At 38.2% G+C, this 14,382-nt stretch overlaps 1 protein-coding gene across 6 annotated transcripts in view; it reads left to right on the top strand.

Annotated features, from left to right (window-relative positions):
* The window catches only part of ATP8A1 (ATPase phospholipid transporting 8A1), a 219,902-nt gene that overhangs the window by 120,275 nt on the left and 85,245 nt on the right, over nt 1-14,382 (top strand). For all 6 annotated transcript variants that reach the window (XM_036076975.2, XM_036076977.2, XM_036076978.2 and 3 more), the window contains one exon: nt 12,206-12,344. In XM_036076975.2, coding sequence (XP_035932868.1) covers nt 12,206-12,344 — 139 coding nt within the window. The remainder of the gene's footprint in view (nt 1-12,205; nt 12,345-14,382) is intronic.

Raw genomic sequence — 14,382 nt, 5'->3', positions numbered from 1 at the left:
TTGTCCTAAAGTACTAACGGTATTGATTTTTAATCTGTTGCCTCTCTTATTCTTTTGAGAACTAAAACAAAACAAAAAACTACCGTTTGGAAATAACTTTTCTCCTGTCTCCTTATGGACACAGCCTGAGGATAATGGAGCCTTTGCCCTCCATGGTAATGTGGTAGAATTAATATACAATAAGTTACAGTCAAATATTTGAAAATGGATTCGAAACATTAAATTTTGTTTCTATAGGAAGCATACTGTCAAAAATTCTGGAGTTGAATGTTTAAATGTGCCTAATAACATTTTTACTCTGAGCGCTCTAGAGTTTATAGATTATATTTTATAGGTTTAACAGTTGTTGTTGGGGTGTGTGTGTGTGTGTGTGTGTGTGTGTGTGTATGTGCACAATATCTGATATTAAAAACCTTGTGACTTCCATCTTTTAAATGAAATAGATGGTCAGCTTCTCTCCAGCAGATGGCGATCGTGAGTCACACTGAAATTTAAGTTGCCTGGGGAAATGGCATTACATGTATATTTTTAGCTTACAAATACAGATGTCTCCCTCTGAGTGCCTCTTTCCTAAAATGAATGAAAAGAGGAATTTATACCTATTTCCTTTTTACTTTCTGATAAGCCATGGTCTCTAAGTTTTATTGAAAAAAATCTGAAAGCCAGAAAGGTGAAAGGATTGGTTCCCTTGCTCAGCCAGCTTCCAAATAAGGACTGGTTTTCTGTGTCCATCCCTACCCCTGAAACCATAATTTCATTCAAGTATTAATTTCATTAACTTTAATTAGGCTTCTAATAGATGTTAGGTATTGGGGAAGCACAAGCAAACAAGGAACACTCAGCTGAGACCCTGAGCATCACGGTCTGAACAAATTCCTTAAGTAAGGAAATCTAAAGGAACCAGAGTGGTGACCCACAAACTTGGTCCAACGGAAGCCTTCAGAGAGGTGGTAACTTTTAAAATGAAACCCAAAAGGTTATTTTACCAGTTAAAGGAGATGGGTGGTTGGAGGAGGTTGTTTTTGGTTTTGATTTACTATACAAAAGATCAGAGGTCTTTTTAGGGAAAAAGAACAGGCACATGATACTGAAGAGTCTGCCACTGAGAGCTATTTTTCTGACAAATGCTTTTCCCATCCCCGATCATTGGAAGACTGTTGGGTTTTTAATGTATCTAGAGCCGGGATGATATCACTCCTTCCTTGGTCTTAGCTTCCGTTCTTTGTTAAAATCAACAGGGGTTAGTGTTCCATAGGAATTGGGGGTGACTGCCATTAAAACCACTCCACTGAGGCAGGTTTCAACATGTCAGAGCACGTATCCTGCTGGTGCATCGCCCCGGCTTTAAATTCAGCTGCGTACTGTTAGGGGTCAACCGTTTTGGCTTCTTCTTTGGCTACTTTAAATGAGACATGTTGATTATGTAATCTTTTTTTATGTGATTGGAATCTTTTTTATGCAGACCGTCAGAATGGACTTCGCATATGAGATAGTGAATTTTAAACCATGAGAGTCGTTTTTAAATCTTTTTTTTAAGAGCAAAACCCATTTTCCAAACAAAATATTGCCTGAATCATCATATATATAGTAGATAAAAGCAAAGCTGCTCTGTTTAAAGAGTGGAGGGGTAGGGAGAAGCCCCACATTGGCTCTCCCCTCAGCCTCAGCACCTTGCCCTCATCATGGTCTGTGAGGAGCTTTTTCACAATTCTGGGGTTCCACTGAGCACCGTTTGAAAACCATATAATATTCCATCTGTGTGTAAAGTTTTTGGAAATGTGCTCCTTAGAATACTATATATTTTCAATACTTTTCACTTTTCAATGAAAGATCAGATCATCGTTGTGGTCCTATACAAACTGTTTCTGAACATATTTGAATTGATTATGTGAAATGCCATTGACACGTTAGTGATAGTGTTACATTAAAGACGTTCAAAATTTGGGGCGCCTGGGTGGCTCAGTCGTTAAGCATCTGCTTTTGGCTCAGGTCATGATCCCAGGGTCCTGGGATCGAGCCCCACATCCGGCTCCCTGCTCAGCGGGAAGCCTGCTTCCCCTCTCACACTCCCCTTGCTTATGTTCCCTATCTTGCTGTCTCTCTCTGTCAAATAAATAAATAAAATCTTTAAAAAAAAAAAAAACAAGACATTCAAAATTTGAAAGATTTGTAGTTTTTCCTGAAAACAAAAATATTTTTAATATGTTACAAAAGAGGTAAAATGTTATAAATGATGAAGGTTGTACTTTTAAACCTTACTCTCTATCTTATCCCTCCAGTGTTTGTTCAAACAAGTAATTCAGTTTTTGAAATTTGGTTAAAGCCTTATTCCTTTGGGTGCTATAAACTCCTAGCATAAGCTGCAAAAATATCCAAATACACCAAGAACATCCAACAAGATAATGACAATCGTCCCTTGGCACACTGCTTTGTCACTTTTCTTTCCCAGCAATCTGAGCACTAGAAAGTACTCCTTTCACCCTCCAGGGCACTAAAGGAAAGAAGGAAATGTGAGAGGTTTGAAAAAGTCCTCTGGATATTGTTTTCCCTATTGACAGTCATTGTTAGAGGAGAGGATTTAGGACTTCTACATCCATCTATAAAATAACAGCATCATCTCTGCTATCAGGTGGGACAGTCTGAGCTCTAACACTTGCATTCAGATGGTAAACTTACAGGATTTAAAAAAAAAAAATTCTAATGCTATAAGCTGTTTCAAGATGTTCCTGAAATATCTTTTTTTCTGTTACTAAATATAGGCCAAGAGGCAGTATTTATTCCTAGGAAGACAAAATCATACAGGAACAAGAAGGTTCACATAGTTAAAATGCAAAAGGGATTAATTAGAATCCTATCAGGTACTTGAGGTGTCTTGACCCAGTTTAGGAAGGGGAATTATGGATCGCTTTGGGTTTTATGGAAGGTAACACCTCTTCACCTCTTCCTCACCACTTCAGAAAACTTAGTTGTCTCAGTCTTTCAGAGCATGTACTTGACCTGCTTTACCTACTTTAAACTTGTTTTTTTGAAAGACAATTAATATATTTGGACTCATAATTTTAGATTATGAGACCACTTAATAGTGTTGGTCTGCATTTTTAAGAACCTGATTTTTAAAATAAAATTTATAATTAATTTATTTGTATTTGGCCAGGAAAAATTACAGATAAGTAACAGAATAATTATGAAGCTTTATGCTTCATTAGCAGTGGTTTCTCTGAAATTTCTCACCTTGTTCTTTGATCTGTCACTTTAGATTTATTCTGACGTGTTTCTAAAACAAATTTTTTTTTGCCTCACATTCATACTCTGCTGCTGGGTTCCTTTGAAAATTAATAGCGGAGAGGGCTCTGATCTTTTCAGGGAAGATTTTATAATTAAATTATTGGCTGAAATAGGAAGGTGTGCCTTCATGGTAAATACAGGTTTTTGAAAACATTTTATATTTATTTGCTTCAATAGAAAAATGCAGTTATATCTTTAGCATTGCACAAATTACCTACTAATTGCATCTAGTGTTTATGAAAGCAAATTATTTATCTTGAGCAGTAACAGAAAACAGAGTGAGATCTAACACCTCTCTAGATTGGGCAATGATTGAAGCAGGATTTCACTAGTGATCAGGTTGGGTTTTTTTCTTTTTTCTTTTTTTTCTTGTTAGGAGGCATAGGTTACAACATCTGTTTTAAAAAATGATAACTTACCTGATACACTATTTTTAATAGATTATGAGTCAGAGAAGATCATTTCTGCACTTAAGAGTAATCAGAAAACTGTAGCTTTGACAATCTAGCTCTCCTTTGAATCAGATAACAATGTTTCATACACATTTTGTAATTTTTGATTAATGTGGAGCCTCCACTAAATTGAAGCTTCATGAGAGCAAGGACTGTTTTTATGGTATTCATCACTGTATTTCCAGCACCTGCCTATCTTCCCTGTGTTAACTACTGAATAAATATATGATGAATAAATAAATGATTCAATTAAAAATTTATCCAGAAGCTAAGTTTCTATAGTAGGTGCTTGCTTAATGAAAGCCTGGCCCCTATTACTAATACAGCCCATGGTTTCTCCACAGTGAGGATGTTCATATCACATGTTTTGTCACTAGGGATTAATTTAGGGATATGTTGGGGAAAAGAGCTAATAATTTTCAAGAATGCATTCTGTAGAGGGCGCCTGGGTGGCTCAGTTGGCTAAGCGACTGCCTTCAGCTCAGGTCATGATCCTGGAGTCCCAGGATCGAGTCCCGCATCGGGCTCCTTGCTCAGCGAGGAGTCTGCTTCTCCCTCTGACCCTCCCCCCCTCATGCTCTCTCTCTCTCTCTCATTCTCTCTCTCTCAAATAAATTTAAAAAAAAAAAATCTTTAAAAAGAATGCATTCTGTAGAAATGTAGACCCAGCCATTTTAAAGACTTGTTTTCTAAGTTATTTAATACATGACTGTGGGAAGCACATGGTTGGAATGATTCAATAGCACATGTCTGAACACATGACAGGCTCTGTTCTGGGCTCTCAGGCGCAGCAGGGGACAGGGACAGAGACATCCCTGTCTTCAATTTTAGTGGGTGGAGATAGGCAGGGCACTTGTAAACTGAAAAATGTTCATTCCAGACAGGACTTAGTGCCCCGGGATGAGTCACTAAGATAGGACAATGAGGTGTAGTGATCTTTTTTACATTATTTCCTTTACTCCTCCCTCAAATGTGGCTGACATTTCTAGGTTTTTTTAAAGACTGCTTTGATGTGGCATAATACAGATCAACCATTACACTCAGTGTGACTAAACGCAACAGTTTAGCACCCTTCGCAACATGTGGCAACGAGTGGTTTGGAGGATTACTAGAAAAATATAAAACTTAATGGAAAACAGGACTTCTCTTGAACATTTATGACTGCCAAGTTCATAGTAACTTCTGTATTAGAATGTAATGCTTTTTCAGATTAAACTACCACTTCTATTCTTAGTAGCTGCAAATATCACTTTTGTTTGTACTAAAAAATGAAATGTACTAAATGAAAATTTACATCATGTACCAGTGATTTCATGGTTTAAAATTCCAGCAGTTTCCTGTTTTACTGTTTCCTTAAGAATATTTGCAGTCTATCAGCTCATCTACTAGGACCTGCCACTTTTGGGCATTGACTAAACTCCAAGTCTTCTCCTCTTTACCCTGATTACTTAGTTCAAGGGCCTATAAAATGGGGTACACAAGATGATCCTTTGGGATGAGCAGGAAAATGTTATAGCTTCTGTTTCTATTTATATTTTATCTCAGCTTTTTTATAATTTCTGTTTTTGCATTCTGCAAAGTAGATAATTTATTAATATTAACAGGACAAACATGTTTTACAAAAACATAGCAATGTCCTAGGTGAGTACTCAACATTTTTTCCTATGATACTACTCAAAAAAAATTTTTTTTTAAAGTTTTGAGATGACTGATCTAATTTCATTCTGAGAACGACCCTACTTAGTCTGTATTTTTAACCTTATCTTGCAGGTTAGGAAATTCTTAGGAAAGCCACTTGCTAAAGGACACATATCGAGTGGTCAGCAGAACAGGGATTCAAATCCCAGTTCTGCCTTAATTCCAAATCCCATGTTAATAATCCATATGTTATTCTGTGGGTTTGGTTTAGAAGAAAGCAAGAATGTACATAAAATGTAAACTTGAGAGATAAAATGTAACCAAGCATGTTGGTTGCATAATCACCAGCTCAGCACTTGAGAGGTATTGGTGTGGTTGGGACATGTCCACAGAGTCAATGAGGGGGCCTCTGTGCACCCAATTTTCCTTAAAAATGGGGACAGAAGTTTGTTTTTCATGATTTTCCCTCAACTCATCTTTAGAATCGTATTTAAAATTTTTAAGTTTCCCTTTGTTCACATGCGTCTCCTTTCTGGCCTGATAGATCTCTTACTATGAGCATTTCAGGGTAGACTCTCCACACTGAGTATTGCTCTCTTCTCTCTCAGAGAAGATGGATGTTGTTTTTGCAGGCTACACCCAATCGCCTCTCAAATCCTGATTCCTTTCAGCTGGGTGTGTGAATTCTGACCTTATTTGGCAAGCCCTCGGCTGCGTGAGAGTTCAAGTATGATTTTCCGTGGTTCAAAAAGCACCAAGTTAAAATCTCCTTCTTGGCCTTTGAAAAATGAACCGGTTGCCTGATTTCTCCAGAAGCAGGCAAATGAGCCATCCCAGTGGTTTAATGCTCTTAGTCCTAGTGTTCTGTAGCCCCACTTACACTGAAAGGAAAGAAGTACAAGGTTCTCCTTTTTTAAATAAAACTCCATTGTTATGTGCTCCAAGACATTGAGAAGAAAAACCACAAGGGTGAATTCTGACCAGTGAAATGCAGAACAGAGAGGAGCCCGGCAAACTTTGCGAGTCAGCACTATAAAATTACTAAGAATCACATACCCATCAGCGCATCCTGAGTCCAGGGTTACCATATTTTCAAGCTAAACAGGATGGTAACTGCCATAGCCTCTTAACTGGTCTTAAGGCCTCTGTTCTTCCTAATCCGTCCCTAGTCAGCCACCAGTAATCTATCTGGAATGTAAGTCTTATCCTATCCCTCTTCTAAAACTCTTCCTCACATAACCTTTGTCTTTGGAATCCTGCACAAAACACACAGACCCTTCCTTTTCCATTCCCTACTGGCTTTTCCAGCCTCATCTTTTTCCTAATTACTACTCAAAGTTTGAGATGACTAGTCCAATTTCATCCTTAGAGCAATCCTACCAGATTAGCATCATTTAAATCACTGCCACACCTCGTTTCATGTATTATTCCCATATTGTCTAAATGGCAACTTCTCAAACACAATATGCTTTTGCATACTTCTGTCTTCACACTTGTGATTTCTTCTGTTCGGAATTCCTTTGTCCATCCTTTCCCCACCTTGGCCAAGTCTTAATTCTTCATTTAAGATTTAAGGTCAAGTGTTAACTCATGTTAGACTGGATCTTGGAGCCACCCAGACTAAAGAAGAGATCCCTTCCCTGTGTGTCTCTTTTGTACCCACAAAAAATGTTTTGTTTACATTTAAGATCGTGTATAGCATATGGTAATATTATTTGGGAAGAACACTATTTTTCTCTGATGGTAGCCCTGTCTTACATTTAAGAGATTTTGTCTGTGGTTGGGGATTGCAAGGAGAGAGAACTGGGTCCAGAGGATTCTGAGGCCATGCTAAAGAAGAAGGGTAAGATTTGGACAAGGAAATATCCAGAGCAGTCAGGCAGGCATTCTGCAGAGGGGGGCCTGCAAACTCCGGCACAACGGCCAGATGCACCCACTGCCTGGTTCTGTAAATAAAGTTTTATTGGAACACAACTACAACCACTTGTTTACACAGTCTTTGGCTGTTTTCATGCTATTTTGCAGGGTTTAAGTTGTTGCAGCAGAGAATGCACAGCCCTCAAACCCTAAAATACTTGCCCTCTGTGCTCTTACAGGAGCATTTTGTCAACCTTGCTCTACCTACGTGGTTGTTAGAGCTAGGTCCTCAGGCCCTTAGCACCGTTACCAGTGCACATTTCCGGATCTCACCTCAGACCTACTCAGCGAGAAATTCTGGGTTTGGGGCCTAGTGATCTGTGTGTCCTAAGCCCTTCAGGTGACTGACAACCACCACTCTAGGTTCCTGGTCCCATGGCTACTTACTTGGGGCTTGGTGCTAGCCAGGCAGCTGGGTTCCAGGAGAAACAGACACCAGTAAAAGGAAAGGAGGTACAATCAGAAAGCTGGGGGAATCCCAAGAAGAATCTCTACTGGTACATTCTAAAATGTAGATTGCCCAGAGGAAGGAACTCATTGTTGGATCCCACCATTTTGCCGAGAACTACCTGCTCAGAGTGTATCTGTGAAAGAATGGGTGCAGGCCAGTGGGTGTGGAGAGGAGCCAGTCCCCAGATGTGACTCCGGAGCCTGTAGGTGGAAACAGGGAAACAGGTACACTCCGCAGGGGTGGCTCAGGATCAAGTCTGAAACCGATTTGGAGAAACAAAGTTACTACCAAACACTGAAGAACAGAAACAAATATTTAAAAACTTATAATGATTTGAATAAAATTCTAACTTTCGTTTAATCAGTTTTACTTCTCATTTGCTGCCTTTGGGTGTTTGTTGATTCCTGGGGTTTTGTTCTTACCATGGTAGCTCAGCTGAACCTCTGTTTGACCTTGGATAGTTTACTCAACCTCCCCAAAACTATTAACTGAATTAATAAATGTAAAGCACTTGGCAGTGTTTGATACATTTTCTCTAGTAAGGAAATATTTCTTCATCTTCCTGCTCACAGTCTTATTTCATATTGAAATAGAGGTTACCAAATGTTGCTCATACTTATTCCAGTGGGAAAACTTTGCTTACCGACATTCTTTCTTTGCTTTAAAGAAACTTCTGCCAAATAGTCCATGTTGTAATCTGAAACCCAAATTGATATGAGTTTAATTATTATACTTTTTATTATTTAGAAATATTATCACAGACTTGGTAAAAATACAAAATAATCTAAGTACTAACCAAACATTTGCTAATGTGGAAATAAGTCATTTTGAGGTTCTGTTATTTAGCAAAATATACATGTACTGGGAAAAACATAATTTCTAAATCCATCATAATACATTTTATCATCTAGTTTTTAAATACACTGCATGAAGCCTTTTATCTTTACTAGGGTAGAAATTTTACATTTCTATGACTTTTTAAAAATTCTGCATACATTATGAACATCTGAAAGAAAATAAGATGCTTGAGGGCTTCACTAGGTGAATAAATATTATTTCATGATTTTTCAATGATAATTAAATCTACATTATGTCGAAGAGTCATCAACCTGAAACCCTTATAACTTTTGGCATAGTGGCATTTTGGAAGTAAAATTAGTGTTTGAGGTTTTTTTTTTTTAATTCCATAAATGCCATGGGAATTTTATCACGTTTCAACACTTGCTGAATATGTAATTCCCATAGTGCCCATTAGTGGCCATCTGTGTAAAGTAATACATGTTTGGGATGAAATTGATTACGGCTTAAACACTCCTGTGTTATGATCAGGAAAACACGCAAAGTTCAAATTTTTTTTCTAGTGGTCATTATGTAGCTAAAGATATTAATTTCCAGGGGCAGAACAGCCTATCACTCAAGATCTTAATCTCACAATAATGACACCAGGGCCAAAGGAAAGGAGGCTGCAGAGCCTTCCACTAAAATTAGTAAGTGCTGTACCCGAGGAGTTTTTAGGATAAAAGGAAGATTAACAGGCTTGAGAACACAGTTTTTCTTCTGTAGGCTTCAAAATAGACCCACTGCAATTTTGCTGAATATTCAGAACTGTTTCATCACCCTTTTTAGAAATTCCTGTTATCATAGTCACCCAAACTCCCCAAGTTAGCCTGCTTGTCGACTTTTCTGAGCATATGCATCACTGGCCCTACCTCTTTAGTCCTTTATATTATTTTTACCTGGTTTAAAAAATATTTCTTTTTTACTTGTGCAAACCAGGTGCTTTCCTTCCTTCAAATATGGCTTCAATGCAGTCAGTTTATTTTTATTAGATTTGTGCATGGTAATGTATATCTTTATACTTCCTGAGCTCATTTCTCCCCTCAGAGCTACAAGATACACAAATATACTTGTTTATGTATTTCTAGTGAATGTGTTCACATCTTGGCTCTCCCGTTATCTACTTACCTCAGAGTTTTGTGAGACATCGCAAAAAAAAAAAATAAATTTTTAGGTTGGAAAATTTTGAGAGCTTGTATTACTGAACGATCCTTGTGATCATTAAAAAATCTTATGCCTTCTGTGGAATATTTGACATTTGAACCAGCTATATTCTGATCTTCCCTGGGATGGGGGCCAGGATGATTTAGCTGCAAATGCCCCAAAAGTAGCTGAACGAATGGGGATAGAATCATTGTCTAAATGCTGAAATCCAGCAATTGTGATGTTGGCATAGTTGTTGCTGAACTGTTCTTCCTTTTCATTCTTGAACTTCTTGATGATAATTATTCATCAGGTTATGATAGATTTCAAATCTGCTTCCCATTAAAGATAATAAAATAATACTATCTCCTTAAAGAAGGGAATTTGCCTTCCTGTCTTATGTATTACAAACTAAGAAGTCATGCATCAAGTGAATCTAATAGCTATATAACTTATTTGGAGTATATTGAAAAGAATATGGTCTAGATTGCTGCAATACTTTATAACATTTAGATTTTGGATTTTTTGTTTTTTGTTTTTGTCATTCCCTCACTTTCACTAACTCAACAAACGCTGAATGCTGACTGTCAGTGTTCTGGAGATGTAGTATAAAGATGAACAAGACATGGTCCCTACTCCTGAACAAAGCTATCAGTTGTACGTTTAAATAGTTAATCTGAATATGATAAATTAAGATGTCTAAAGATGAGCAAAGTTCTAGCAGGGCGCTGCAGAGGAGAAAACTTGTTTTAGAAGTAAAACTTCAAAGAAGCAGTAACTTTTGAGTTTGGCCTTGCAGGATGAGCCAAGTTTCTCCAGGCAAAGTAGCGGAGGATGTGTTTTGTGTATCTATAAACATACATGCATACATAAACACATGTGTACATAAACACTAATGCATATGCATGCCCATCTGTAAGCACTGTGATAGAGACTATTGGCAGGCTTATTTAACACCCATTCCCATCCCTCTTCTGTCTTGCCCATTACTGAGGCTGGAAAAGCTAAGTACTAATAGTTAAGGATGGTCACGTAAATATCAATAACAAAATATGGCCATATTTGGAAATCTGCGAAGGACTTTTAGAAATACTTTTGCTTTCAAATAAGAGATGGGTACAGTTGGCATTAACCCCTTACTTTTGTCTTCAGGTGTGGCAGTGCTAATTACAGCTGTGGCTGCCACCTTGAGATGTTGAGAGAGACGTGCAGAGGGAATCTAATGCCCACAACTGCCTGTCCCAATACTACTTACGGAAGGAAAACAAAATCAATATTTAAGCCATCGTTAGATTTTTTCTATTATAGCCAAAAGCATTCCTAACTAATACATTCATAAACTCTCTCTCACTCATGTGTATTTGCATATATTTTCCATGCATACCAAGACTTAGGACTAATTTTAGACTTACACTTTGGCAAATAGTAAATGGAACTTAATGTTAGAAGGAAGAGAGAAAATGGAATGCTTTCTTTGTTATTACCAACTTGGACACTCTCCTTAGCACTTGATTTCCCTTGTATCTATATGGTCTTTGTCTGATGTTTTAAATAAATGAAGGCAAGAAGGGAAAAAAACTTGAGAAGAAGGATAAATGTTGGGGTGGATCATCTTGGTGGTTAGGTTACAGGGAAAAATCCAAGAATCAGTTGACTGTGACTTAGTTTGTCACTGTGCATTCCTATGTATTTAGGACCAAGAACCATTGCCTCCATCTATGTGGTGAGCCAGGTTTCCCTAACAACCAAAAAGTTGTTCTCTTTTTCCTCCATTTAGGAAGATGAGAGCAGAAACCATTCTTCTTCCTGGTGAGCAATTAGAAGAGCTTCCTGCAGAGCATATTGATTATGTTCAGTCTTGAATGAAAGATGCCATCTTTAACGGATTCTGGGCTTCCACTACCTAAATATGGAGCCATGTTAAAAGTGCCCAACCTGTTCTTTCTTACAGACACTGATGCTATCTCTTGGTTTATTTCTCTCTCCCTCAGCATTTCGAGTTGTATGATATGTGTACGTTTTATGACACGCATCAAATTACAATTTAATTATCTCAGCATTCTTTCTTTTTTTAATAAGCATTTATTCTTACTCTTTTTCAAACAGGGCAGCAAGATTGCTTCTTCGCTCTGATCAACTTCCATAGTTTTTGTTTTTGCTATTTTTCAGTAGCTGCCTGCTCCTCTTTAACTCCCTTTTGATTTCCCCCTTCTATATGGCTTTTTGTTGTATTTTTGTTTTTGTAAGAATCCGTCCCCTACCTAGGTAGAGAGGAGTAAGATAGTATAGGTATCTTCAGTTCATGCCAAAGTACTGGATCAAAGTCAGGGATCCTTAAGAGAAAACTCAATGGAATAGCTGGAATTTATATCAAAGTCTATGTATTACCATTTAGTCTCTGATTGAAAGACATATACAGTTCAATTCTTAAAGAATCTAAACTGGTTTTTTTCTTAACAGTTTTTCCACTCATTTTCCCCAGAATCTTCAGCTACTTGGAGCTACAGCCATTGAGGATAAATTACAAGATCAAGTGCCTGAAACTATAGAAACTCTCATGAAAGCAGACATCAAAATCTGGATCCTTACAGGGGACAAGCAAGAAACCGCCATTAACATTGGTAATTCACCTAATTCAAGCTTTAAATTGTGATGCTTTTTAACATGCTGACATATTTTGGAAGATAAATTTGAGGGATTTCAAGATCTGAAAGATTGGGTTTTGTAAGATTTCCGTATTTGTAATATTATTGGGCTTCTCTATTTACTTATGGCCCCAATGCCCCTTTACATTTGCAGTGGTTGTGCATACAGCCAAACCTTAGCTCTTGTAACCGCAAAATAACCCTCTCTCACCTTTGTATCTCTGCCTACTCCCACCTTCCAGCCATAATTGACACATGTAGATAAGATCTCTGCAGTTGCCTGTGAACGTCTGGAGGTTGGGATTAGGGCACACTTGTGTATTAGCACTAGTTTATGTGAACACAGGTTATTTCTGGGATGGGAAGTAAGAAGGTTGCCAGTTTTCATTCATCCTGCAGTTAATTCATTTTTCACAAGGAGATTTTATTAGGTAGCTCATGCTGCCATAGCAACATACTAGAGATGGTGTGGGTTCAACAGCAGAAATTTATTTTCTCACAGTTCTGGAAGCTGGAAGTGCAAGATCAGGTGTCAGCAGGTTTGGCTTTTCCCGAAGCTTCTCTTCCTGGCTTGCAGTGGCCACCTTCCCGCTGCGTCCTCAGCTGGCCTCTCCTCTGTAGATGCATGCTCCTGGTGTCTCCTCCTTTTCTTACAAGGGCCCCAGTACTATTGGTTCAGAAACCCGCCTTCTGACCTCATGTAACTCTAACTTCTTGAAGGCCCAATCTGCAAATTATGTGGGTTAGGGCTTCAATGTGTAAAACAGGGGGAAGACAATTCAGTCCATAACAGAGGTCTCATTGAGAAGAACGTTAGTATTTGGTGTGAGGCCTCATATAACTATATACTAGTTATATGCAAGAAAAGGTCACTCTTTTTTTTTCGTCCACGTTCGGTAATAGTAGGTTGCCTGAACACTGTCAGCCCTGACATAGATAAACCTCTGGATATTCATGATATGAATTACATCCAAAACTCTCCCAAAGCTGAAAAAACCATTCAGAGGCGTTTACAACATGAAACCACATTTTTAGAAAGTCATTGTCAAATATCATTAAGAAACATTTACCTAATATTCCTTTTAGAATGTTTAGTAATCACAGCATTCTGTAAATATAAAACTACAGATTTATAGTAAATTGCTGGTACTAGAGGAAAATTATTTTTTAAAAGACACTAGCTAGTAGAAGTATAAATCTGTAAGCTACACAAACGGTTAATTTTGATTATAAAAATTATCACTGTTGTTAGAGACAAATGGAAAGAAGATGTACAAGAATACAAAATGCTTTAGAGTTGGGAGACCTGAAAGACAAATATGCTGAACAGAAAACATGACTACAGATAGAGGGAGACTATATGGTGACAAAGAGTGATATCTGAAGAAAATTAAGTGATCCTGAAAATAGTTCAGGGCATGTAGCCATTATGACCGTTCCTGTGAAGAGTATGGTGGTGGTTTCTGGTAACATTTAACTTTTAGAGTCTTGGGTCATAATCTTTGGGGCCTTTTCCTAGAATAAAATAGTGAGATTCATTCATACAGCAAATAGTTATGGTGCATTGCACAGAAGGATTCAGTTTTAAATCAGGAGGTCAAGAAGAACTCACTGAGATGGTGACATTTGAGAAACAACCTAAGAGAGGAGAGGGAGGGAGCTTGTCATTTGGATGATTAGAGAAAGCTGTCTTCTGTTCTGGAAAGGACAGAAATGCAAAGAGGGAGAGTAGGAGAAAAGGCCAGCAGCGTAACAGAGCCTAGGTTGGACGAGGCCTCCCAGGCCCCTGTGAGGGCTTTGCATTTAGTCTGAGTGAGATGGGAAACCACAGGCTGGTTCTGAGCAGAGGAAAGACGTGGACTGACTTTCCTGTGAAAACAATCAGTCTGGCCACTAGGCTGGCTGAGAATGGACTGGAAGGGAAGCCGGTGTGGAAGCAGGGAGACCAGTGAAGAGGCTCTCGCGTTAATCCAGGTGAGGCATGGTGGTGACTTGGACCTGGGTGGTAACAGTG

The sequence above is a fragment of the Halichoerus grypus genome, chromosome 3 (genome assembly GCF_964656455.1).
Source record: "Halichoerus grypus chromosome 3, mHalGry1.hap1.1, whole genome shotgun sequence".
NCBI lineage: Eukaryota > Metazoa > Chordata > Mammalia > Carnivora > Phocidae > Halichoerus > Halichoerus grypus.
Note: the sequence above shows the minus strand (reverse complement) of the source record. Positions and strands in the feature narration are given on the sequence as shown.